Source organism: Leuresthes tenuis, unplaced genomic scaffold (assembly GCF_036924035.1).
Source record: "Leuresthes tenuis unplaced genomic scaffold, fLeuTen1.0.hap1 SCAF_10, whole genome shotgun sequence".
Taxonomy (NCBI): Eukaryota; Metazoa; Chordata; class Actinopteri; order Atheriniformes; family Atherinopsidae; genus Leuresthes; species Leuresthes tenuis.
The window spans coordinates 28,749,710-28,776,203 of NW_027325364.1; the positions used below are offsets into that span (position 1 = coordinate 28,749,710).

General features: G+C 40.6%; 1 protein-coding gene across 1 annotated transcript in view; it reads right to left on the bottom strand.

The window, feature by feature from the left end:
• The window catches only part of LOC140316986 (furin-like protease kpc-1), a 154,662-nt gene that overhangs the window by 111,190 nt on the left and 16,978 nt on the right, over positions 1 to 26,494 (bottom strand). The window contains exons 5-7 of the mRNA XM_072395066.1: positions 17,421 to 17,502; positions 13,062 to 13,165; positions 9,609 to 9,714 (exon numbers count right to left, since the gene is read on the bottom strand). Coding sequence (XP_072251167.1) covers positions 9,609 to 9,714; positions 13,062 to 13,165; positions 17,421 to 17,502 — 292 coding nt within the window. The remainder of the gene's footprint in view (positions 1 to 9,608; positions 9,715 to 13,061; positions 13,166 to 17,420; positions 17,503 to 26,494) is intronic.

Here is a 26,494-nt window from a genome sequence, read left to right on the forward strand (position 1 = left end):
TGAGGGGCAGTTAATGGGCACCTCTTTTTTCCCCCTTCTTTTATTTTAACATTCTCAAATGGCCACCCTTCAGGAGGACAGATGAGGCATGCTCCCAAGCTGCTACTCACATGCTAATAATCTCCATTACAAGACATGTAAAAAACGACAGCAACAAAAAGCACTGCATAGCTTCACCAGAAAGTCTGGTCTGCTTCGCTACACTCCTTCATCACAGACAATCCTGCATTAAAGGCTAAATAAGATACTACATTTATATGCAAATAAACATGGTCACAAAGCAACCAGTGTAAACACAAAACAGTGCGGGGAATCAAATAAAACCATAACTCTTTATTTCAAAGTTAGGGCTTTCTCCCTTTTAGTCTTAAGTGTGTCCATGTCAGCATGCTGAGTTCACTCAGCTGAGCAGCTCATAATATTTACCCAGTGGGGGTCAGTGTAACAACTGAGGCAACATGGGAATGGCAAACCTAACAAGGTTAAGGTCACCCAGGGTCAATCAAAGATTAGCGGTGGAACGGGTTCAGGTTTGGGCTAGATGCAAAAGGGCAAGTGTGGTCAGATCAGGTCAGAGAAATGATTAACTGTCCGCCCAGGTGAATGAACCAGTATGAATTGTACCAGTATTAAGACAAAACAATTCTGTTAATTCAGAATAAGAAAAAGGCAAAAAATGTTTTTTCACTTCCCTTAACAGAATTTTCACTTTCACACGAAAAAACATACAATGTTTAGATCCGGAACCGAAGCGGCGTACAGCAGCAGAGAATCAACAGCTTCCTAATTTAGCCATTAGCGTGTGGAACGCTTGGTATTAGCATTAGGTCTGCTGGTGCACAATCAAGACAAAAATTCCTACTCAAAGTTTGAGTTCGGTTAAAGTAAAGCACATCTGAAGCAGACGGGTTTGGTTTTGCAGGGGGGGCACGTATCACTATACTGGACAAATCAACTCATTACCCAATGATGACAATAAATGGACCATCAAAGTTATTTCCATTCGTCCTATTGTCAGAGCCTCACTTGTGAAAGTTAAAGTTAATGGGGTCTCTTGAGGGTATTTTGCTCGGTGCAAGTGATCATTTTCATAAAACCAACACAGACATGGATGCAAATTTATCCCCAAAAACTTTTTTGTGAAGCCGGATCTTTTATGATGAAGAAGTATTGCGGTCAGAGTTTTCAGTTTTTTTAGCAAAAGGAAAAATGTCTTAATTTTGCAGCACAATTAGTGAAAATACTGGAACTGCGACACCGAAAAAAAATCTACTTTTTTTTTGCATAATTTAGTTTTTTTTTTTTTTCTAAAATCTTAATGACACTTTATAGACAACTATGACTATGTCACTGTAAAAAAGGTGAACCAAACAAATAGGTTATGGCTCCCTCTAGACCTTTATCCTCTTCCCGTTTTAGCCTGTTACAAAAGCTAAAATGACCCTCCAAGCACTTTGAAGCGCTTTATGAATGCCTGACTGACAGAAATGGAGATTTGCTTCGCTCCTTCACAGCCTCCACAACACAAGCAGACTTACAATGAAGCCGATGTGAATGAAGAACCTGTCAGTCACAGGAAAACCTATCCGTTGGGCTATATACAAATGATCATCTTCGAGAATCAAATTCACCAGGTGTGAGCAGGTAACCAGTAACACACACAAATACACAGGTACTGTGGAGACATGCGCGCACATACAGACAATCGAAGAGCGACATGCACACAAGCTCACACATAAAAAAACATGCACACATTCACACATTACTTCCACGCAGGTACCCAGACTGTAGAAGTCATCAGAGACCTGTAAAGCATTACCCTCTGCGTGACTCAAGCCTCTCCAGAAATAGCCTCTGTAATGTATTCTTACCGCACGCGTCTCTTTTGCACAATAGTGCCCTTAATAACACACTCCATTTCTGTTGGCATAAATAAGGGCTCCATTTCCATCTTATTTCATGCAAATGAGAATGCCTGCGCCCAAACAGGTAGTGGGAGTAGTGTGTGAGTGGAGAGTGGAAGTGTGTAGTCGCCAAGTGTAGTGGCATGATTGGGGACGAGTGAATTCAAATGAGCGTTGGAGAGACCCCACAATGTGCCAATGACTCCCACGCCAGCCTGCCAACAGCGTGACAGACAACGTCACTTAGTCACTTATGGGCCCCGTCGCCTGCACATGGTGCCATTACAGGGGCTGATGCAAAAAAATATATATATTTATTCAGCGAAATAATTCTCTGGAGAGAGATTATTGATGCAGACACAAGAGTTGCACTCCAGTAGTAGGCGCTGGTCTGACCTGCTAAAACAGCATCTGAATAGCTGAACCTGCTGGTTTGTTGTGTTTTGTAGAGCAGGGATAGGCTCTTTTGTTTGTAGCCATGTCCGATAAAAAGGAGAAACTGCGATCGGGATCCTGTGACTGATGGAGACGGGCTATTCTGAGGTTGCATCAGAACAAACATTGTTCACAGTGAAGTGGTAACAGTGCTTGCTCTGAATGCTTAGTTTGTTGTGTCACCTCAACTTTCTCCAGTGAGCTCACATCAGATCACTAAAGCTGGTGATACTACTAGTATTGATGATACCTGTGACGACACATACTCATTTGGTTAATATCAACAGTTAACATCAGTGTTTTATACAAGCATCATTAATATTGCATCAACCTGCAAGCTAGTCTCAGATTATCATAACTTCCAAACATTGTGTTAAATCTTACCTCCACTCACTCAGGTGACATGACTAGAAGGCATTTATATGGTGGGGCGACTTTTTGACTGATCTGTGTAGACAACATGATGGTGTAGTGTAGAACAATGTTTTTAAAGCAGACGGCTGGTGGAGTTTGCATCGTCTCTCGTGCGCTCCAGATTTCTCCCACAGTTCTATATCTGACGTGTGTGTGATTGGTTAGATCTTTATATGTATAAGCTCTATGACTGACTGGTTTCCTGTCCACCGTGTACTTTGTCTCTTGCTTAGCGTCAAACTTAAGTCCAGTGTCAACATGAAAAAGTGAATGTAGGTGATGGATGAATATATGGATGGCTGCATACAACACACCCTTGCTATGTGGGTCTTTTGTATTCAGCCCTCCTCAAAATTGTAATAAAATGTCAGGGTGGCTATAGATAAACCACAATTCCTTTTGTAAAGATTGCTCCGTGTGAAGACAGCATGAGCAAAGTAGAAGTACTCTCCTATTGTTCCATAACACACCTGAATGCCATCTACATGAAAAACTCTGCCGGGCTGAGATTTTCTTTTCTCCATCAAAGGGAATGAAAGAACACAAATGCAGCAATTTCAGGCAGATATTCTATGCAGTAATGACAAGGAGGAACAGAAGATGCTTAAAGGTAAAATCTGAATATACCTTAAGACGCTCTATAGTAATATAGTATAGTATAATATAGTATAATTAAGGTATATTTACATACAATATAACACACCAGAATGTGGTAGTGACAACAACAGGTGAGATCCGAAGGAGGAAAGTGCCACAACACAAACTGTAGTGAAATTACATTAATGATCATCACACACTTGTCTGAGCCTCAAAACATTGTTTGACTGTGCACAATACAATATATACACTGAGTGTGGCCAAAGATATGCAACTGAAATCCTATTTTCATTCCACAATGCCAGCAGTTATACCATTGGCAAATAATAATTGATGATACTGATTGGATGTGATTTTGTAAGCAAGCACAGCATATTTAAACAGCTCCCCTTGTGAGTTTGCTTGCTGTCAGCCACCAATATTTGGTGCCTTTTCAAGTAACATCAGCTCATTTCACAATACAAAAAGACATGTATGTCATCACATACACAAGTATGTGATGCAGATGTGAGTTTAGAAAGAATCAAACCAATATATATATTTTTTTTTTTCCAGGAACAACAAAAGCAGCCTAAAATGCCAGCGGCAACAGCAGATTACTGGGGAAACCTGCGTTGCAGACTTACTGTTTGTGACATACAGTGAGGTACAGGATGAGTGTTTGGGCAACAAACACAATCTGTTGATGTGAAGTTTTGTACATTTCTCATTTTGTAATGGAGTTTGGTCTCATCTTTTGTGCCTTTATCCTGCACTTCCCAGCAATAACTTCATCAGTGGAGCAGTATGGACAGCTTTTTCCTCGTTCCTCATTTGGTTGGTACGGTTTCAATTTCTTCTGCGCCTACTGAGGTTTTCTGTGGTTTTGAACACAAACCCATCAAAGGACATGCGGGCATCACTTACTGTGGAAAAGAAGTGTTTTGTTCAACACATCAAGCTTGGCTGCAATCACAATTTCTTAGCAACTGGCTATACAACAGCAAACATGAAACAAGCTTTTTTTCAGATGCACAATGTAACTTTTTGGAACAAAAGCCGATCATGGCTACATGGTATAATTTAGAAACACAGGCCCAGAAGAGCAGTTGATGAAATCGAGCAGGAAGCAAGAGACTGAGAAGAAAAATTTTACAGGGGTGGATGGTGGTCAGATAAAACGGCTGCACACTCGTTTCAAAGAAAGGTTAATGTCCCTCTCTCTCAGTTTCTCCACCTCTCCCTCCCTCGCTTTCCCAGCTGAGGTCTATGTGACTTACAGCAGGTCCAGACTGCATTAGATTAAATCATAAATTACCCACCCACCCCTGTATCTGCATCCCCCCTCCTCACTCCCTATCGCAGTCTCCCCCCTATCTCAATCGCACCTTCCCTTTCTTCTGCTATATTCCATTCCCTGTGTATTTCTCCCATTCCCCCACCATTATTTCTCCCCAGCCCTGATCATTATTCCTTTTTCTTTGCCCCCCTGATTTCTCTCACGGCCTGTACTTTATAATATGAATGCCCTTTCTGTAGGACGGCTACAGTGTGGACAGTGGGGAATGTGGTAAAATGACTGCTAACATGATGTGCTTGAATGCAAAAGTCTTGAGTAGTATCTTGCAGTGTGATACAGGCCAGTACTTTACTGGCAATATTTGATAAAACTCCTTTGGACAGCTTTTATAAAGTCAACTTCCTGCAAGGCTGAAGGTGAAATATGTCCCGATGACATCACCTGCTTGTCTTCATTTGCCGTTTTATTACAAATCTGAACAGTTTTATGACACGATGTACAAAGCATTGCCCCAGCTGATAGAAAATGAAAAACTTTCTTCTATTGCAGTTTGACACAAAATTGACTCCTTGCACTGCAGCTCTAATTTGATCAGTTCTCCACCTACACGGCACCAGGATCAGCTTGTTGTGTTACAGTTACTGCTGTCAGCCACTTAATAGAAACAGAATATTACACCAGATTATATGCAGAACTGTTTTCTCATCCAAACCACTCGCAGCGACAATCTGTTTGGTCACACTTCACAGCAGTTTTCTGTGAAATATTCTTGTTATTCTGTTACATGATAATTACTCTTAATTGTATTATTGGTCAAAGATTCATTACATATGTTGGTGAAGAGAGCTTTTGTGGTGATAAGGGGTGCACCGTCCTGATGCAGGGCACTGGCAGGTTATCATTTCACTTTCCGAAGTAGTAATATAATACATTACATATATTATACATTTCAAACATTAGCCTTTATGTTTCAAAAGCATTATTAAAATTATAATAACAATATATGAATGAATGAATATAACATATTAATACAAATCTACAGCACACGTTCTAATGAAAATCTTAGATGCTGGCTTATGGTGCTCTATGATGGACTGGCAACCTGTGCCTGCCTCTTGGCTAATAGCCACTGGGATAGACTCCTGCTCCTAGTGACCTGGAACAGGATGGATGGATTTGTATTTTCTTGTGATGAAAATAAGCTTTCAGCCATAGGCTTCAACCCTATTTTCTTCTTTATTCCGATTTTGGTTCCCCCTTATTTGCACACATTAGTGTTACATCCAGTTATGATGATTGACACCTCTGCACATTTTGTCTTATTGTTTATGGACTTGCAGGCACAGAAGTATGTTCCAGGCTTAACTACTTGTTGGTGGGGTAAGTAAAAGCACTGTCATATAATAAAAAAATATCTAATAAATAAATAAAATTTAAAAAGAGCTCTTTCATTCAACTCCCACACATCTCGCTCCACTGCTCCTTTGGAGAAAAAGAGGAATAAAGTAGTGACCTCGCCACTAGCAGCTGTCTTATTCCCCTACTGCTCTCTTCTTCCTCCCGCTTGCTGTGTGAAATCAAATTTCCATGTGGCTCCCGTATCTGTTGCACAGCGAGGTGATTTATCAGGGATGCAAAGAGCATGCAGAAACAATCTTTATTACATCCATTTCCTGCTTGTCAGCCGGGATCATGTTGGCTGTTCATTAAAGGCGCGGCGCAGGTGAGGAGAATGCATCCCGATGCCTTGATAGATTGTCTGCTCCCCTGTGGTGACAGCAGCTGGATGGATTGAACAGTGGGGGGCGAAGAGGGAGGAAAAAAGCGCTGACTCTGTCGCTCCTTCTGTCAGAGACACTTTTACATGGCCGGCCAGTGTCATTTCTACCAAACAGCCCCCCCCACCCCACCCCACACCCCACACAAACAGACAAACAGGCCTCTGGCACTTTTTGGCCTTAAGCCAGGATCTTGCTTTAATGCAAGAATCTACAGTCACTGATGTAAAGATACTAGAACACCCTGTAAAGATAAGCTTTATCTTATTACACAGATTCCGACCTTGGCTCTGGGTGTTGAAAACACCAGCCAAACAGCCTATGAACATAAAATAAATAAGGAGCAATTATTGCAGGTTTTATTTACAATCAAGCAGTCAAATACAGGTTTGGTCTGATAGTGCAAGAGATAATAGACGTATAACTCAACAATAAACTACCTCCGCATTTATACACCAACAGGCCTACAAATCATCACCATAGAGCTACTTATATCATGAATATTTAATGATATATGTACCTTATATAAGTACAATATTAGATCTGGTTAGCACCATTGCTTTATGGCAAGAGGGTTCCTGGTTTGAATCCACCCTGCTTGTGCGGGGTTTGTATGTTCTCTCTAGGTACTCTGGCTTTCTCCAACCATTCAAAAAACAAGCAGTTCTGAGAAGGGTGCGAAAGGGTGATAAAATAGGAATTTGACAAATATTTGCATACTGTGATAACGTTCTAAAAATGATCAGATTCATAAAAGTAACCCCATACAATGATACCAACTGGACAGTAAATTCAATTAAAATTAAGCTGCAATTACTTACTGGAAACCCAAGTATATTGTCCAAATTGCCATAGATGCAATATTCTGCAAGATTTTGTCCAACTTGCTACATCTGTGACACGCAACAAGAGCAGAAAGTATAGTAAACACTTCTCATACTGTGAGGACACACCTCATTAAAACAATCAGTTGGGGCTGTAGAATATCAGAAATACAGCACTACCTTTATTTAATTTTTTTTTAGAGCAGTGTGATATAACAGTACTGCATGATATGACCAGCCGCTCCTTCAATCATCTTTCATGTGCACTCGGAATTGTCTTTGTTTTGTAAATCCTCCCCATTTTCTCCCTTTACCCATCAATCCTTCTCCTTCCATTTCCAGTTGACTCTGTGCTCTGTGTCTCTCTGTGTACCAGTGACATGTAACAACAATGGCGTAAGCACAGATCAATATAGGAGTCCTTTTGGGCTGCCTTTCCATGATGGACAGAGGCCAGCGTTGATAGCTAGGTGACAGAGACACTGTCGTACAATGTAAGGACAAGTGGGTGGGGGCAGTTTCCCTTATGAATCCATAACCCACTCACCAGTCATAACCTATTGACGGCAGGCTAATGAGCACTGCTTATGATAACATGGATGGTATGTGACAGCTGTCTTTCATTCCTACTATAAAAGTGTCCAGGGGGTTCATTTATCAAAGCGTACATAGTTTTTAATGTCCGCTTTGAGATACTACACATTCAAACAAGACAGGTGGTATTGATCAATCATGTTTACTCATGCCTTGATGCATATCTTTAGCTGATGAACAAGTACCCTGATTTTATTGAGGTTTTGAACTTCTTAGCAGCCATGTTCAAGTCAAGAAGCAACAGCAAGAAAAGAACATTTATGCAAGTATAGCTAACGATGCAACTGTGAGAGACCAGTCCGACAGAAAAAAGATTCAGAGCAGCGCCATACAAATTGAAAGTGACACACCGAATGTGATTCAATGATTTTCGAGCGCTCCGTCTCCAATTACATTAAATCTAAAACAGAGGGACTGAGTTGTAGGATGAACACGAAGAAAGATGCGAGAAGAGGGTTGAGGCATGGGTGTTATTACTCAAACAGAAATTATTTATTTCATTGTGATATCAAAATCAATACGTATCGATTGAAAGGTGGCTAAAGGTGAGCATGTGCAGGATCCTTCAGCTGTGAGGGGCAGCCTCTCCAAAAGAGGGGTAGAGGGTTAAAAAAACAGGGAGGGAGGAAATAGGAAAAAAGCCACCACCTACTCAACAAAGAGGAAGTGAGCAAAAGAGGAATAGGAGGAAAGAAAGAAGGAAGAGAAAGAGTGAGGGAGCTCTTGCCCAGTGGAATCAATACAGAGAGGTGGAGCAGAGTACAAAAGCCTCAGAGGAGGGGAGATGCAGTGGTGCAAGTCTAATACTCTCTCTCGTGCACACATTCATACATGCACAAACACATACATTAACACATACAATCGCCCGCTCGCTGGATCCTTTTTGCTCTAGCCTTCTCCTGACATTTCCCTCTGTATCCCTCCTCTATTTAATTTCTTTCTCCCTCTCTGTCTTGCTCATTCTGTAACCATTCCTTCACCCCAAACCACGCATCTCCCCCCACCCACCCATACACACAAACACACACCCACAGACACACATAAAAGCTCTTTCTGGATGCAAACTGATGCAGAGCAGAGAGAAGTCCTTCTGTCCACAGTGGCTCATCACAGCGGCAACATCTTTCATCCGAGGCAAATACTGGAGTTAAGAAAATGCAGGAAGATACAGTACAAGAGGCATGCAAACAAGAAGGGAAAACACACACACACAAAGTGCACTTCTAAGACCACGGTCACTTTCACTCACATAAGGCAGAATCAGAGGCACTTCACTGACAAAAGAAAGTGCCCCGTGAACACCTCAACACACACACACAGATGCAAAACAGCACACTACAACTACTCCAGCTCCATCAGCACTTGAGACTAGTGAGACTTCAATTAGTTCTTGATGAATGAGCCCATAACATGCCACTCTCTCATTTCCCATACTGCCAGATATCCCAGCAATCAGAAAGAAATGAATTCTCATTTTGGTGTGACTGAGATGGAGACTAAGGTGGTGGTGGTGGTGGTGGTGGGGGGGGGGGGGGGGGGGGGGGGGGGGGTGCATATATCATTCACACTCTTCACTCTACACCAGAGCTCGTCCTTCATGACACCAACATTTTTTTTTGTATATGCTATCAACATTAAAATCAAACCACAAGCGCACTCTTTTTTTTGTGTGTGCCATATATTGTGTTTGCAAAGACTCCACAATGTTGAATTTTAGCAACCAGAAATTCAAGCATGTGTCCTTCTATTTGTAGCGTATGGTTAGCGCTGAAGTTAGACTCACCATCATCGATGATGGTAACCACTACTCCACTGCCGGTAATGTTGTTCCTCCAAGCTGGCATCACATTCAGGTCGAACCCACTGGAGTTGTACTCACCCTGCGCAAACTAAAGACAGACAGACACACACAACATTATTTTAACAACTTCAAAAGGACCCACTGCAACAAGAGATCAAAGACTGTGGCTCTTTTCACGGTTGAAATGCAACCGTCCAGTGCTGGAAGGTCACTGCAAGGAAACTGTGCCATAACTATAGATGGTTTGCAGTGAGGCTACTACATTAAAGCTGTTGCTTTAAGAGGGAAAGAAAAAATTAACAAAGGAATGATTTTTTTCCCCCCACTTATGACAAACTCATTCATTTTAGGATTTGGATGGACAAATGGAATCGGTTTCCAGACACCTGTGAGTGCCTATAAGGAAACCACAAAGTTTAAAGACAATTTGCAGCGATAGATCTCTCATTCTGACACCTGAAACCACAAATCCACCAACAAAGAAACACGCTCACAAACCTGCATGTTGCAGCACAGAAACGACACCACCATGTTGAGGCAACAGAACCAACACAACGGCTCCCGTGAACTTGAATGGCCCAGCCAACCTCACACATCCACTCGATCACTTAAAAGGGCTTTAATGTTGAATTCACATGTATGCTAACAGAGGCTAAATCCACACATGCAAAAGCAGTGCATCATGTCAAACCAGAAATGTCAACAGACTCTAAAATACTCTCATTCCCACACATACACACACACATGCACACACACACACACACGTTTGTGCAAACAACCTATTTGACATTCAGTGTGTTTCAAGAGGCTTCAACTCTGTTGTTGTTATCATGATGAAAAGAGAGAGCGAGAGAGAAAAAAAAAGGCAACGAGCACAATGCACAGTGGAAAAAAAAGTCTCAGTAGGTGGATAGTATGGTTGTGTGTGTGCATGTGTGTGTGTGCGTATGTATGTGCATGGATTTGTATGCTTGCTGGAAAGGTTGCATCTGGGGAGCAGCAGAGCTTTGTAGTGTGTGCGAATAAGGCAGATGAATGGAGGTAGCTAGCATGCTACCATCCACTGGAAGACTAGGACCAGCCCTGGGGAGGACACACACACACGCACACGCACACCCACACACACGCCTTTGTAAACTTGGATATAAGCCCACTGAGAGGCATCTTGAATGCTGATTCACTTCTTATACACAGCCATGAAGTCAATGACAAAAGGATTTCACAAACAACACACAATCATGATAATACTTTAAAGCCCTGCAACTTACCCATCTCCCCTCTCAAACACATACGCATTTGTGCACAAACATATACATATGCTCAAACACACTTAATCAATGCAGGAGACACAAATGTAAACATAATGGCAAAAATAAAAAAAAGCACCCAACCAATCACCCGACACTGTCTCTGTCTCAGGTGCCCCTTAGCAAAAGCACCCTCACACAAGCACATTCAGGATGCTGTATGGATTTCAGCAGCTCTGAACAAGCTCCTCAGGAGGAGCTGAGCTCGTCCTCAGCAAGGGTACAACGGCCTAAACCTGCCCTGTGTGTGTGTGTTTACTAAAAGCTAGTGTGTGTGGCGGACGAGTAGTAAACATACACGGCAGGCTCGCATACACACATGCATTTGTCTGGCCTGGCAGGCTACCAATCCTGAACAGACTACTGACCCTCAATCAATATCCACGTCCACCAGAGGCTGATTAAACAGAGCACAGAAAAGGCAGAAGGGGGAGGTGAGGGGGCGAGAGAGAGAAAGGTCCAGAGCTTTTAAAATGTTTTACATTCTCCTTGATTATTGACTGATTGATAATTATGTTCCTCGTCTTGTTTATGCAATCAGCCCACATAGTTAAAGTGATATAATCGGTTATGCGTCATGCTATACCATATAAATCTTACTGTTTCATAAACAGTCTCATCAATAAAATGTCTCCAAATCAACAAATTACCTTCTTACAAAAAAAAAAAAAAAAAGCTCAGAGATATTTCTTTCACAACAGCATCATATTTCCCCATCATCTCTCCGCCACCTTCCGCCCCCATCAAGACTCTCTCCCCTCCGTCTTGCCCCAAGAGCCCAGGCATCAGTCAATCTATTGCCGGATTTTGAACCCGCCTCTCCTCCCCCTCACTCTGTCAAATTACGCCCTCGCGCGTCAGTCAAGAGCATCCACAGTGCCGATTGGTGGAGCCCGGCTTGCTCTTGTGTCTTTGGCAAAACTGTGCCAAAAAGTTTTTAGAAATAGAATAATCAGATAAGAAAGAAAGAAAGTACTGACGCATATTAGGTCAAGTAGGCATAGGGGTCACGTAATGGAAAAAATCCAATAAAATCGTTACATTTTTAAATAGCTTTCACATGCTTTAAAAGCTGCTGTTGTTCCTTGCAACATACTGACTAGAACACAGAGAAAGAGAAACATATCATGAAGCCTTGGGTAGCTATTGGCCTAGCTCACATCTTGCATTATATGACAAGGGGTTTTGTAAATAGACATTTTATTCCTTTCAACAGCGAAAAAAAAAAAAAGGTTGGTGCTTCAAGTCCTGTTTCTAACAAAGCCCGGTCTTTCTTAGGAACTCACAACTGAGCCTTTGAACTCTACTTTTGAAAAGAATTTTGCCTGAGCAATTTTATCAGAACAATTTGATATCAGAAAGACCTTGGACTGGATTTATCCCATAAACTAACCAAATATATTTTATTCAGGGACAGAATTTTTCTGAGAAAAATGTGTAACAGAGACCCTAGGTGGAAAATGAGGTAAAGAACAAAGACTAAAGAGGTATATCTGCCCCAATAAAGATCTATGAAGTGAGTACTCTTGTGCAGGGTATAAATATTACAGAAAAAAGCGGGGTTTTACCAACATGTGCATGCATTAATTAATCCATTTGGATTACATGAACACTTAACTGTAAAAACATTTCCGATAAGAGTCCTAATGAAGCATATCTAGTCTGGTTGAGTTCTCGTTCTGATTACTGTTGGAATAAAAAGCAATAATTGCAGGTAATGAACAGTTTTTAACAGACTATCATTTTATGGTAGTATTCTGCATTAAAATAACTTAAATAACACACTTTGGCCGAACAGTGTGAACAAGACAGCTGAGGGGATGAGCATGTCTTGTTGTTGCAGTCCAATTGTGTGTCAGTGTTACTGAGCCTCATCAATCCCAGACATCTGTCTCAGTTCAACATGGACAACCCCCTTCACCTCTTCTCTCCTCTCCTTTCCTCCCCATGCGCTCCTCATCTCTCTATCTTCTGTCTCCCTCTCCAGTCACACATGAAAGCTTGCCTGACTTATGCCTGTCAGAAGAACATCCTTCAACATGAAGACGAGAACAGAAGAGAGAGGGGAGACTTCCAGATAAGACCTATGACGACACAAACAAAAGCACAGAAACATAATTACACCCACCAGTTCCCACTGCATGGGCCAGAGCGGGTCATTGAAGGTGAGGGACTGGTCACTCCTACTCTCCACAGGCGTGCCGTCAGCTGTAGACTCTGTCCTCTGGGAACCTGCAAACACACAGATCTATCATGTGTGTATGCGTGCATGTAGTTTTCCTTTCCTTGTCTTGAACTCTGACTTCAGGACATCCCTGGTCTCCAACCAATGGTAAAGAGCTTCCCAAATCCCCTTTACACCCCTGAGGTGGAATAGTGCTGGCAGATTACCATACCATTAGCATATAATTAGCATATCATTACAGTAGCACAGCTTGTCTCACTGTCTGTGGAAGTGTCTTCAGCTCATCAAGGCCTGCACCTTTCTCTCCATAGTCATAGATATCCTCACTTCACTACACAACATGCAGTGTAGCTATGCAAGTCTTTTTAACACCTCTCTTCTACTCACGTATTATAGATAGAAATCAGCTGGTTCCACAATTTAATGTATGTATAAAAAATATTTTTAAAAATCACTATTTGGAACAGTACTTCTGTGAAACAAATAATCACGGATACATCACTGTCACACACTCTGATTAAGCAACATATGTTAGTGCATGTAAAATATTAATTTTTATATTAGGCCCTGGATGTGTAAGTGAGAGTTTTGTCAGTATGGCTAACACAATTAGAAAGTGACACAGTTTCCAGTAAGGTACAGCAGCAATTATACAAATTGTGGAAATATTCTGTACGTATCATTTATACTGCTTAGAAGTAGAAGCCTTGACAAGTTGACAACTACAAATAAGGTTCCTCCATAAAAGACAGACTTGACCAAACCAGACTTGAGGATAATTCATTTTATACCAAAGGACTCCATCAGAAAATGAGAACAAACACGAAGAGCATCATGATGACAAGTAGAAAATAGCAAGAACAAATGTAAAATAATTTCATAAAATTATCAAGAATAATTTATGTACATGTTTTATAGACTATTAATGGAAATACCGACGACGCAAATTCCCCACGTCAACCTCCTGGCTAGATAATAAAACATTCTGCTAAATATGCAAAAAACAAAAGATAGTATACTCAGTAAATTAATACCTGCCTTTATCCCTAATAAAATGTTCTCCTGCGGTAAATATGATGTATTACGTGATGTGATCCGATTATACCAAAGTCCACCGGGCGTAATAAACATACCTACACACAGAGACAAGATACTGCCAAACTCAGACAGAGTAGGATTTAAAGAGGGCCACTGTTGGAATATATATGTATATATGAACACTATAGGGGATGTCTGTGCACCAGCCACAGAGCAAAAGCCAGATGGTGATCAGCTAAGCTTTGCATACGAACTAAATACAGAAATCAGCAAGGTGACACTGTGCAAAAAGTAAATGAGAGTGAAAAAAAAAAATCTGTTCCCAGTACCATAATCTTTAAAATCCGAAACCATTACCATTATGAGTCAGGCAGCAGTTGCTTGAAGCATGTTAAAAGGCAGAGAACTGTGTTTTATTGAATTGTGGAATAGGACTGTTTTTCAGCAGTTTTCTGTTCAGGAATTTCAGGGCAGGTATAAAATCACGAATCCATGAGATTGAGTATATAAGGACCGCAAAAGCCGACCACCCTGGCAACCATTTTCTCTGGTTGCCAGAGTTTGCAGAACTTGGCCTGTCTACTTAAACCACAAAGGAACAATGACAACAAGAAAAAACTGGATTCATTTTGTACAACACACCAGCAAAGCCAGCAGCGTGTTGCAGGGATTCAGTGGCTGCACATCTAAGTTTCAGAAGTAGCTAAGGTCACCGAAGGCCATAGTATCACTGCAGCTTTGCACACCATTAAACCACTGAGTACAGGATCACCGCCAACACCCGCCTTAACATTCACCTGGTACTTTTCAAACTATTACCAAGGACAGCTGGTAATAACAGACACTTCACCAATGTATATATGCTGACTCCTCAGCAGGTCATGCTTGGAAGGTGACCATAATATTTCATACAGTGTATGTGTGGAATTTCACATCTAAGCAGTTTAAAATGAACCGTTTCATTTGAGCTAATCTGAGACCCATCTGTCAGGGTGTCGTGCAGGCACTGTGATTTTTGAGACTCATTCTATTTGACTGATTACGGATTTTAATCTTTCATGTTTGGCTGAGTAGTTAATAACACATTTGTCTGTAATGAAACAAACTCAGAACCCAGATTCATATCTGCTTTACTGAGACATCAAAGATCACAGAGATAATCATGTGAAAATTAAAATTATGAAGCATTACTGCCATAGGGACCCTTTTCATTTTCTTACTGACCACAAACTTCTTCAACATTTTCACTTCAACATAAATGCTAAACTTTCCAGACACGGAAATATGGAAATCTTAAAAAATGGAATTTTGCCACTGCAACAACAGTACTGTGCTTTAATAGAGTTTGGGATCCTATGTTTAGCTTTTCCTACCCTGCTAAAAAAAAAGAAAGAAGATTGACATTAAATATTGCATACTTGAACATTGGTAGATTTATTCTAAAAATTTGCAGCCCACACAACTGCATTCTCATTTCTCCTCTTTCCTGTATGGAAATAAACACACAGCTGCAGCGTTCATCTACCATCTCCCCTTGTTGTTTCATCTTTTTGCTTCTCTCTGTTGCTTTTGTATCATCTGTTAGGGCAGAGACTGAGCAACGCTGTGAGGACAGTCGCACACAAAGAGACAGATGGAGAGAAGCAGGACGAGAGCCAGTACATTCTCCTGCAAACACCAACACCATGCACACAAAAAAGCTAATGGTAAAGGTAAATTATGTCTTATATCGCATATGTCGAGCAGGAAACTTATAGTATTATAGTATAGTATTACAGAAATACACCAATCAGATAAGTTTAAATGTAAACCTATGGTTAAAAAATGGACTGTAAAACTACATGACATCACATTTCTATAATTCTACAAAATGCTTTGTTCACTGAATTTAACATCAGCCACTTCTGAAATTAAATATTGGTGTTCATGCTATGTAAGGGAAGTCTAAATTAAATTAGTATTTGACAGAAAATTATATAGATGCGGTAATAAAGGATAGAGGAGGTGACATTTTAGCGAAAGGCTAACTGCTATAACAACACATGACTGGATAATTGTCTTGGTAAAACTATTGATACAAAATTCTGAAAAAAACTGTTGTTTAAATTTCCTAAAACATTATCATCAGGCAAAAATGTAATGACATAAACTAGCACAGAACTAATGTCACCTGTGTACCAATGGTGGCAATCAAACACTTGAAGAACTGAATCGGTAATGTGTAAACACTGTAGATGTAGGTTAAGCATTACATTGGTTATTTCTCCTGACATTTAACTTGACAGGGAGATATTTGTTCATTTTAGAAATGCATTCTGGTTACAGTTCTGTAAACTACTCTGTGTACAAGACCAACAAAGCCAAATGGTAAAACCTGATAATAAGATGGACTGATTTGAAAGAGAAATTAACATTCTCAATGAGAATTAACTTGATTCCAAGTGTACAGCATTGAGCAAAGTAGGTTAGACAGTAGAGGTGTTCAGAAGCTCCCCTGACATTAATTCTACCGTGTTTGTTTGATTTTAACGCTGCAAACTATTATTTGATGTGACACTGGGGAAGTCATGATACATTTACCAGAGGTGGCTTTAAAGCTTTGAATATGTGTTCATTCCCTTGCACTACATTTCTGTGACATTTGCTTAACTTTTTTCTGTATGTGTAAAAAAAACCAGCAGAATAAAGCTTCACCCTTAATTTCTGCCCAGTCTGAGCCTTACACACAAACCCCTTAATACACATTTATACACACACACACACACACACCCTCACTCAACGAGCTGTAACTTACATATAAATCCGAGCGATGTGGCACACTCCCACACAGGTGTCAACAAGTTTATAGGTACTTTTAAACATGACCTCTGTGAAACAGGCCCATCCATCTGCTCCAACGTCACTTTCCTTTCAATATGGCATTGGAGCACATTCAGCTCCATTTAAGTTTTCTTAAAGTCTTTTGCAATTCGTTTGCACCTTTTCTACTAGATGCACTATATGCAACAATTCTGTCTCTCTTGAAAAGCATGTTTAACTGTTTGATTGAGCCTGCCTTATGAACACATCGATGTAATATATTCAACACTCATTCGGTTTTACACAAAAACAAAGCATTAAGGATGAGGTTAAAGACTCAAAAACATTTCCTCACTACCTACTATAGACAAGTTTGTCTTTGAGATGTCACAATGGACATTTACAGTTACACAGAGGGCTTTAAAGCGCTATAAATCAACAAAATATATTTAATTCAAAACTTACCATTTGTTATGCTAGGGTTCAGTCCCATCAGGGGTGTCCGCTTGTCTCTATGGTGACAGTGCTGCCTCTGTACCTGCTGAACCTGGAAATCACAACAAAAACATTTTTTTTTTGTCTTTTAATAAGATATAAAAAAGATTGATAATCTTCATGTTTTGGCCACCAAATAGACACTTTTTGTTGCAGCTGCACTCCAGTAATCTTCAATTTTGAGTTTTGCTTTGTATGGCTTTTTTTTGTCCAGGATTGTAGCTTTGACAGAATAAAATAAAATAAAATAGTAAGAGGCATGCAACAAATTAAGTATTTTGTTCTCTTTTGTTTTATTCCACTCTGAAAGAAAGAGAAAATTCATAACATGGGGAGATTTGTGGAGAAGAGTAAAAGGTATCCCCTTCATTTGTTCAAAGAGTACTCGTTTGGTCTCTCCTTTGCAGTGCCATTGTCCTGGGTTAAAAGCAACAAAAACACCTCTGTCCCCCGCAGAACACGTGCACACATACACACTTTCTTTCATAGGCCACTGCTTGCAGCTTTGATCTGATAAGAGGCTGGTCCTTGTGAAGGTGGGCGCAGTAAATCAAACGACAGATCACAGACACACATGTGCGTACACGCACGCACACACACACACACACACATACACACACACACATACATATCCCTGTCAGGCCCCTATTGTCCTCTTACACTTAAATCAGAGTGGAAGAGGTTGAAAATAAATACTATCGAGAGGCGGCCACAGTCTTTTATGTCCTAAAAGCCTGCTGGCTTTATTCTCCCTTCATGTTCTTCAATTAGACTCAATTAACAAAAGCTAGGAGCTGGTCCTAACTATCCAGTGAAGACAGCTGTTAAAGCTAGCACATGATATTAAATACAGAGGACAGGAACAGGCTGCAATACGTCTACAGATCAGCAAATGGAATTAAATCAGAGTTTATTCTAATGAGCATGTATTGATTTTGAATCATTTAAGATGGCTTTGAACACAATAGTTTGAACCATCGGGGTGATTCTAATCAGCAAGAGGAGCATGACTATTATCTTTCATTCACACTTTAGCAATACCTTTACTTTTTTGACAAATATCAAAAGATTAGAAATTTAGAGTACATTTCCTATAATTTATTTATACAGGGTACACTGTGTAGCACCACAAAGAGGTGTCCGATCCTAAAAAAAAAAAAAAAAAAAAAAAAAAAAAAAAATCCATAACATCACTGAACATCATATCACACAAACATGTAAAAATCAAGGTACTCTTTCTTGAAATTCAAATATTTTATGTATTGGATGAAAAAAAGAAAAAAAAGGAAAATCAACTGTTTTTTTACATGGTGTCTTTTATTAAACTTAATTATAGATATAAAAAAAGGACATTTATAATTAGTGCCATTATTTACTTTATGAAAGCAGTGCAAATATGCAGTGGCTGTGTATGAAAAACTAAGCACACTCATACTGCTTCTATAGGAATTGAAAAGGCAAGTAGCAGCTACAGGATGCTTATCAAATGCACTTGATTCTGATTATCATCTATCTCATCATCAAGTGTGGTATCTCTATAAAACCAGAAGTTTCAGTAGTTTGCTGCTATGGAATTTGCTGGTCTGGAGCATTCATGTGTGTGTTAATACAATGCTAAAGAGAAGAGTGTCTACAGTGAAATAGATTGTTCCCCAAGTGGAAAAAAGTAGTCAGTCTTCCCTGGAGAGGAGATCCCAGCAGGTTCACCCCAAGGTCAGACCATATGTGCACAGAAAATAAGTGTAAAAAAAAAAAGGAAAAACATCTTGGACTCTTCAGACCTAAATTTGCATGTTGTTAAATTTTAAAGTTCTTGACAGTACAACTGGACAAAGGCTAAACAAGTATGGCTTGTTAAGAAGAAGAGAGCATCTTCTCTCTAAAAAAGAAATACATCATGGCAGCACAGCTTTGGTTTACAAAGCTGCATCTGTACAAGACTTGTAGAACAATACCCTTTGGACAGATGAGACCAAAGTGTAGATGTTTGGATGTCCTACACCCAGTGAAAACCAAACCCAGCATATCAGCACAAACACGTCATACCAACTGTCAAACACAGAGGTGGAGGGCTGATGATTTGTGCTTGTTTTGCAGCCACAGGATCTGGGCATCTTGAGATCATTGAGCTGACCACAAACTTCTCTGTATACCAAAGTATATTAAAGTCAAATGTGAGGCCATCTGTCTGACAGGTAAAACTTAACCAAAATTGGGTTAATGATCTTACGCACACCAGCAAATTTACAACAGAATAGCTGAAAAAAAAAAAGAAAGAAAGATGTTGCATTAACCCAGTCAAAGGACCTCAACTCTACTGAAATGTCTGGACCGCTGTGGGCCAGGTTAGCTCTAACCTGCTGATGTGTAGTTGCAATGCTAATCCATCCTTAAGAGAGTTCTGCATAAATGAATGCCTGCAAACCTCAATAACTGAACCAACGCTGTAAAGAAGAAATTCCTCTACAACGATGTGAGAGACTGAGAACGTCGTGCAGGAAATGATTACTTCTTGCAGCGAGGGGCTGCATGGTGGCGTGGTGGTTATCGCCTCGGTTCAAACCTCAGCTGGGGCCTTTCTGTTTTATGCAATAATGACACAGCATAACATGTTGTTGTTCAATTCAGGTTATAATGACTTCATTTTAACACCTAGTAGGATCTAGGCATTTTTTATAATGCCATACTACAAAAAACCTCAAACAAAAAGAGATCATACTGCCTTTTTAACTAAAGTATAGGTTAGGCTGCCTGTCAATAAAATACCCATCCGCTCCTTACACTGGAGCGTTTAAAGCAAGTGAGCACCTGGTAACAGATTCTAATGTTCCAAAGCACTCACTGGTTAATATGAAGGTGTGAAGGATTGGTGGTGCTGCTTACCTGTGAAGTCCGATTTAAGTTACTGAAGATGCTGCCAAGGTGAACCATTTAATGAAATCAAATATGTATTTCAACCCCAAACCAGCAGATTCTGTAGCTTTCAGACACAAGACGCCTGTAGTGCCACCATCCCATTTGCCTTAGCCTGTATCTTTTAGATCATTGTAACTCCCAAAACCAAGCGTATGGGTAACTATTCCACATAAATCTTCCATGGTCATTCAGATACACAAAGAAAAACAAGCATGCTCGTGTATGCATGTGTGTATGTCTGTGTGGGTGTTTGTCCCTACTGCCTTGTTAAAACCCCTCAGCCACTGGAGAACCAGCCAGGACACGGTGATCAATACACATGATAGGGAGCTAATCGCTCTCTGTCAAACCAGGCCCTGCCAGCTACTAATGGCACATGCTCAACAGGGAATGCATTTAAATGTGTGCGTGTGTGTATATACGCGAGCGTGTATCTGCCTTAATGGCAGATTGAGTTCTCTTTAGGGACTGTTGCTCAAGGTTAGACTCAGGGGAGAAGGTGCAATTGACCACACTGTCTGTGACACTGACCCCTCCACTGTCAGCACATTCATCATCTAACTGTCAGAGGCAGCACACATACACACACACACCACAAACTACACACAATGTTATGTGAATTTTAAAAATGAGTAACTGAAATACCACCAGCAAAAACAGTGAACTCTCTTTTCATGTTTGCCCAACACGTGTTGCAATGCAAAGCAAGTTGGTGCAACTTAAGAATCAAATATAAAAGAAGCTGACGTTTCTCCCTTCAAAATAAAAGCCTAGCTAAATAAAAAGAAAGATCAATGAAAAAAGACAAAGGCAATACATGAAATATCAAAAAAGCCGTTCCCAACTGTGAGTGCAAGAATAAAAAGAGCAGTGGAACTTACATGACTGAACAGCTGAGGTAGAACTGACAGAAGCACAATGTGAATTTGTGGAGGTGAAGAAGAAAAAGGACAGAAAGATGGAAAGTCAAAGTGTGAGTATGGCTGTGTATTCTGAGACATCCAGTGAAGGATGTGTGTGTGCACAAATATGGCTTTATAGAGCTGATGTGAATGAAAGAGGAGGGGGGGTAAGAAAACAGAGAGAAAAGCGTGTGTGTGTGTGCGCACATGACACAACAGTGCATCTGTATGAATGAGTGGATGCGGTGGAAGGCAGCTGCAGCTGTGTGATAGCCGAGGAGAGCTGCACAGATATCAGCGCTGACATTTTGGGCTTCACTACCCACCGACGGCCCAATGGGAAAGTGATGGCAATGGCACCAGCAGTGGCAACGTCCTTCACCACTGCCACTTCCCCCGCAGCCCCACCCTCTGCCTGTCAATCTCAACTCTGTGCCTTCTGACCTCATACTAGCCCTGGCTGGACCCATTGTGCCACCCAGCACTGCATACAACACGTGACTCTATACTACAAATACACTGCTCCACACCGCTGATTCCTATCGGATCCTCAAGCCCTCCACCCATCCACCATCTCGCTGCCTCTTTATTCGATCTCCAGTTGCCAGACAGAAAGTCCTGACCACAGAGAGAAAAACTACAGAGGAGAGATTTGTGTGTGTGTGCGTTACAATCGACGAAAAGGCAGAGAAAGAGAAGAGTGTAAGCTCTACAGTGGCCAGCAGTAAGGGAAGGGAGGGGGGAGCTGAATAAACTGCAAGATAGGAAATAGATAACTGGCAGATACACTCTGGCCCCTCCCCTAGCGTCTTTTAGGGCACCTCTTGGCCTTCTCTCCCTTGTTTGCCTCACCCTCTCTACTCCTCCCCCCAGCACTCACCCTCAGGCCCTTTGGTGTGTTGCTCACTCTATTGTGTCAGCTTTCAGAAGTGCTCAGTTTGAGTGGCAGGCCGTCACAGATCAGTTCCCAGCTAAAGCGGCCCGGCAGGCCAGGGTGACGGGCCAGGAAGGGATCTAAGTGGGGTTTATCAGCGCTTCTTAACGCCTCTCCAGCTCCCTGACACAAAAGAGAGTGGGTATTAAACATCTAAAGCAAACCAAAAGGCGTGAAAGCTCCTTATAGGGCCGCAGGATTGTGGATGTGACTGGAGTCTTAAGAAAAAAAAAAAAGGGGGGGGGGGGAATAAAACAACCATAAACACCTCAACAGTGAAAAGTGCTGGGGGGAAATTCTTATGTTTTTTCTGCCCTGTACAAACAGAAGAATGAGTGGGAGGAAAAAGAAAACTCAGCAAATGGAAACTATCTTAATGATTTTTAGCTCGCTAGCCATTATATGCTGATCATTTTGACAGCCTCATATATGAAGCCTATCCCATGCATCAAAATAGATGATTTTAGATGTCAGTCAGTTGAGTAAATTCATATTCTGTTCTTTCCACAAGTTCAAACACAAATACCAGAATTTCTCATTGCATTTCAGCTCAATGCTAGCTAATATTGTTAGCTTACTAAGGGCTTCAGCAAAATACCCCCCCCCCCCCCCCCCCCCCCTTCCCCCCCAAAAAAAATAAAATTGTGATGGCATGGAAATTGCGAATATAAAAATCACTGATTCCTACACTTAATTTGACTTTTATCCTAAGAATGTTAGCACAATTCTTTCATTGGAAGCCCAATAACAAGCAAATCTTAAATTAAACAAAGTATTTATTAGTGGTCACAGGTAAAGTATACGGCAGCGCTTGACTCGGAGAGACAGAGCTCTCACAGGAAATTCATCAGCCCGAGCCCCGATATCCGGAAATATTTCATATTTATGTTCACCTTTATCTCACAGAGGTTGTACTTACAAGCGACCAAGTATAATTGGCCAGTTATTAGCGACATGAGTAGGCCAACCACCGTCTTGATCTTTGGATGAGATAAACAATGTGTGTGTATGAGTGTTGTTTTAGACGTGTATGTATGTACCGGACCTATCTGACCCAATAGAGAAGCTTTATCTGACCCAGTTATTTAGTCCTGTTATGCCATCTTAAAGTCTTGGACCGTTCATACATCACGTAGTATGAGCAGAGTGGAAAAGTACAAAATAGGAACATGGCTTATTTAGAAAAATACAGAATATGAATACATAATGTCAAAGAACAAAGCCAATTATAACAGAAACCTGCATATTTCTCCCTCCACATTACAGATCGTTGAAAGATTCAAGAAATCTGGGAGAATTTCATTTCGTAAAGGGCAAGGGCACAAACCTGAGCTGGACACCTGTGACTTCCACTCTTTCTGACAACACTGCGTGAAGAACTGACCCTCATTAAATGCTGACATAACCACATGGACAAGGGACTGTTATGGAAAAACTTTGTCAAGCACTACGATATGGAGTTGCATTCACAAATGCCCCTCACAACTTCACTGTACAAAAACAAGCCTAACTAATAATTTATAATACGACATTTCTGGGCTCTGAGGCATCTGGGATTGGATGGATGGATTCATGCAGCATTCCAGATCTTTGTTGGAAAAAATGCCCCCCCAAGTTTTTCTTATATTTGCAATTACCATATTGTACAGAGGTCTCTGATCATTTAATCAACTCTGTTATTTTCCTCAATCAGTATTAGCTAATGTAGAAGACAACATAATGAGCCTTTTAACTAAAGCATTAGAAGTGACATCCAACTGAATGTCTTCGAAAAATGAATTAATTCTTCTGCACAGCTTAAGATTCCACTGTCATAATGGCACATAACTCACAGTTGTACTGTCATGTAACACATTAATCATTTAAATGTAAATTATATTCTACAATTAATGTGAGAAAGCAAATACACTTTCTATCATTTCATGTATCTAGGCACAATAAAAACAATCATTGAGCACTTGCCAGATAGTAAAATGTGGGAGGTACAGCCTCATATGGACAACACATGAACAACATATGCTGCGTTATCTATTTAACAAAGACTAACCCAAAATGCAGAAGCAGCGTGTGAAAAACTAATTACCTCCTTACTAATTCCACTGTAAAATCAGAGAATAAGTAACAGCCAGGTGCTACGTATCAAATGTAGTTCATAAATTAATCACCATCAAGTGTGAGCACCTCCATAAAAACAGAAGTTTTGGCAATTTGCTGTTTCTGGATCATTAAGGTGTGTGTTAACGTAATGCCACCGAGAAAAGATAGCAATGACCTTAGAGAGGCAGTTGTTTCAGCCCATCCATCATTGTACAGAGGGAATGATTATTCACAAGTGGGAAACGTTTAAGACAGTTGCCAGTCTTCCCAGGATTGGACGTTCCAGAAGGCCAGACCCCAGGTTAGACTGAACAATGCTTGGAAATTGCAAAAAAAAAAACCAGGAGCTCCACTTTAGACTCCGCATGCGTCAGTTAGCAAGTTAAACACTAAAGTTCATGACAGAACAATTAGAAAAAGACTGGAAAAAAAAAAAGTCTGTAAGTGTTGTAAGGAGAAAGACTCCTCTCTTCAAAAGAACCATAACTGGCAACGCAGCCTCAGTTTGTGAAGTTGCTTCTGAACAAACCGAGGGGCTTTTGGAACAGACAACAGAGACAAACATCAATGAACTGCGGGAATGCTGGAAAAAGAACTAAATTCCTCCACAATTATGGCCTACTTTTTGTTTGTTCGGTGCAATCTGTTGGTTTCCTTAGCTAGGATATTATTTTTTGAATTGGCTCTACATGAATGAATTGGATTAGGATTCCAATGAATTGAATTCCAATTGGCTTGAATTAGACTATATTATTTAAGTGCCTTGAGATGACAATTGTTGTAATTTGGCTCTATATAAATAAAATTGAACTGAATTTAATGAATAATGACACAGAGTCGCATAACGTGTTGTTCATCTCAGGTTGTAGACCTGGTCTTGACTAGTATATCGCTTGGGTGTGAAAAGCACCACCTTATAGATTTGTTTAAAACCACACGTGCTGTTAAAACAAACCGTTTTGGCAGCCATATTGACTTTTCTTTTGCATCATTTTCAGTATTCAGCAGACAACTTTTATTGCAAATTTGCCTTCAAGTGTATGGTCAAACAAAGATGGGTCAAGTATCACTCCGTGGTGTGTCTCTTAACGCACTAGTGTTTAACTAGCTCCACTGAGCTTGATCTACTTTACAGTTTCATAAAAATAAAAAAAAGGGTTACCTGTCATTAAAGACACTCTGGTGAGGTAAGCACTACTTAAACTGAGCTGGAATATGATCCTCTGTCTGTTGCATGGTAAAGCCTTTACCATGTACTATAAACATTATAGCATATATATAATTTAAAAGCTAACCCAGCCTTGACTTATCCTTAGATCCTCTTCATAAAATGAAATCTTCACATCACTTCCTGTTTGACTTTTCTCTGTGCTGAGAGGCCTGCCGCTGTCAAATTGAGTTGTGCCTCAATGAAGTTCATCTGCAGTTAGATTAACAAAACAAACTTAACAAAAGATGGGGGGGTTAAATAATTCAAACCACAATAGTGGCAGATACTGCAAACAGAGATTTACTGTACGTGTGTATTAAGTGTGTGTGTAATGCACCAGCAGGGGCCAATATGTGTATGTCAGAAACTGGCAGGGGGCTAGTACCTGAGACATTTTGTAAAAGGTCAAAGCAGAGTTCCGTCAGAGACGTGCTTGTCTGTATGAGACACTGCAAGAGGTATGGTAGTTAGGACAATTTGAATCAGAGTCAGGAAATGGAGGAAATGTTTCAAGTAAACAAGATCTAGAGCGTAAGGAGAGAAACCCTAAGATATGACTACAAACTTATCATGCTGTTTCTTTGTGACAGAGATATGTCAGCTGACTGAAAGTGCATATGTGGACCTCATGTCTGCGTCTTTTCCCTGAACCCTTACATGTTTATGTTGCACTGCTCTTCCCCCGCTTTGCTAATTATGTCATTAGCAGAGTGATTAATACAACAGTCGACTGTTGCCATGCTGACAGAGGGTTGCATCGCCCGGGATAACAAGGTGGAAAAACCTCATCCTCCTCTGAGAAACCACCATTGACTTCCAGTGTCTGTCTATGCTGTGAACTATAGGTTGTTCTAGCTGAACTCTCAAAATGTGAGCCTCAGTTCTACTGTACGGAAGGGTGTCACGCTCATTTTTTAATCCAAATTAAATAATTCACTTTGAAGAATGTGCTTTATTTAGACGAGTGGATAGTGTTTTGCTCTAA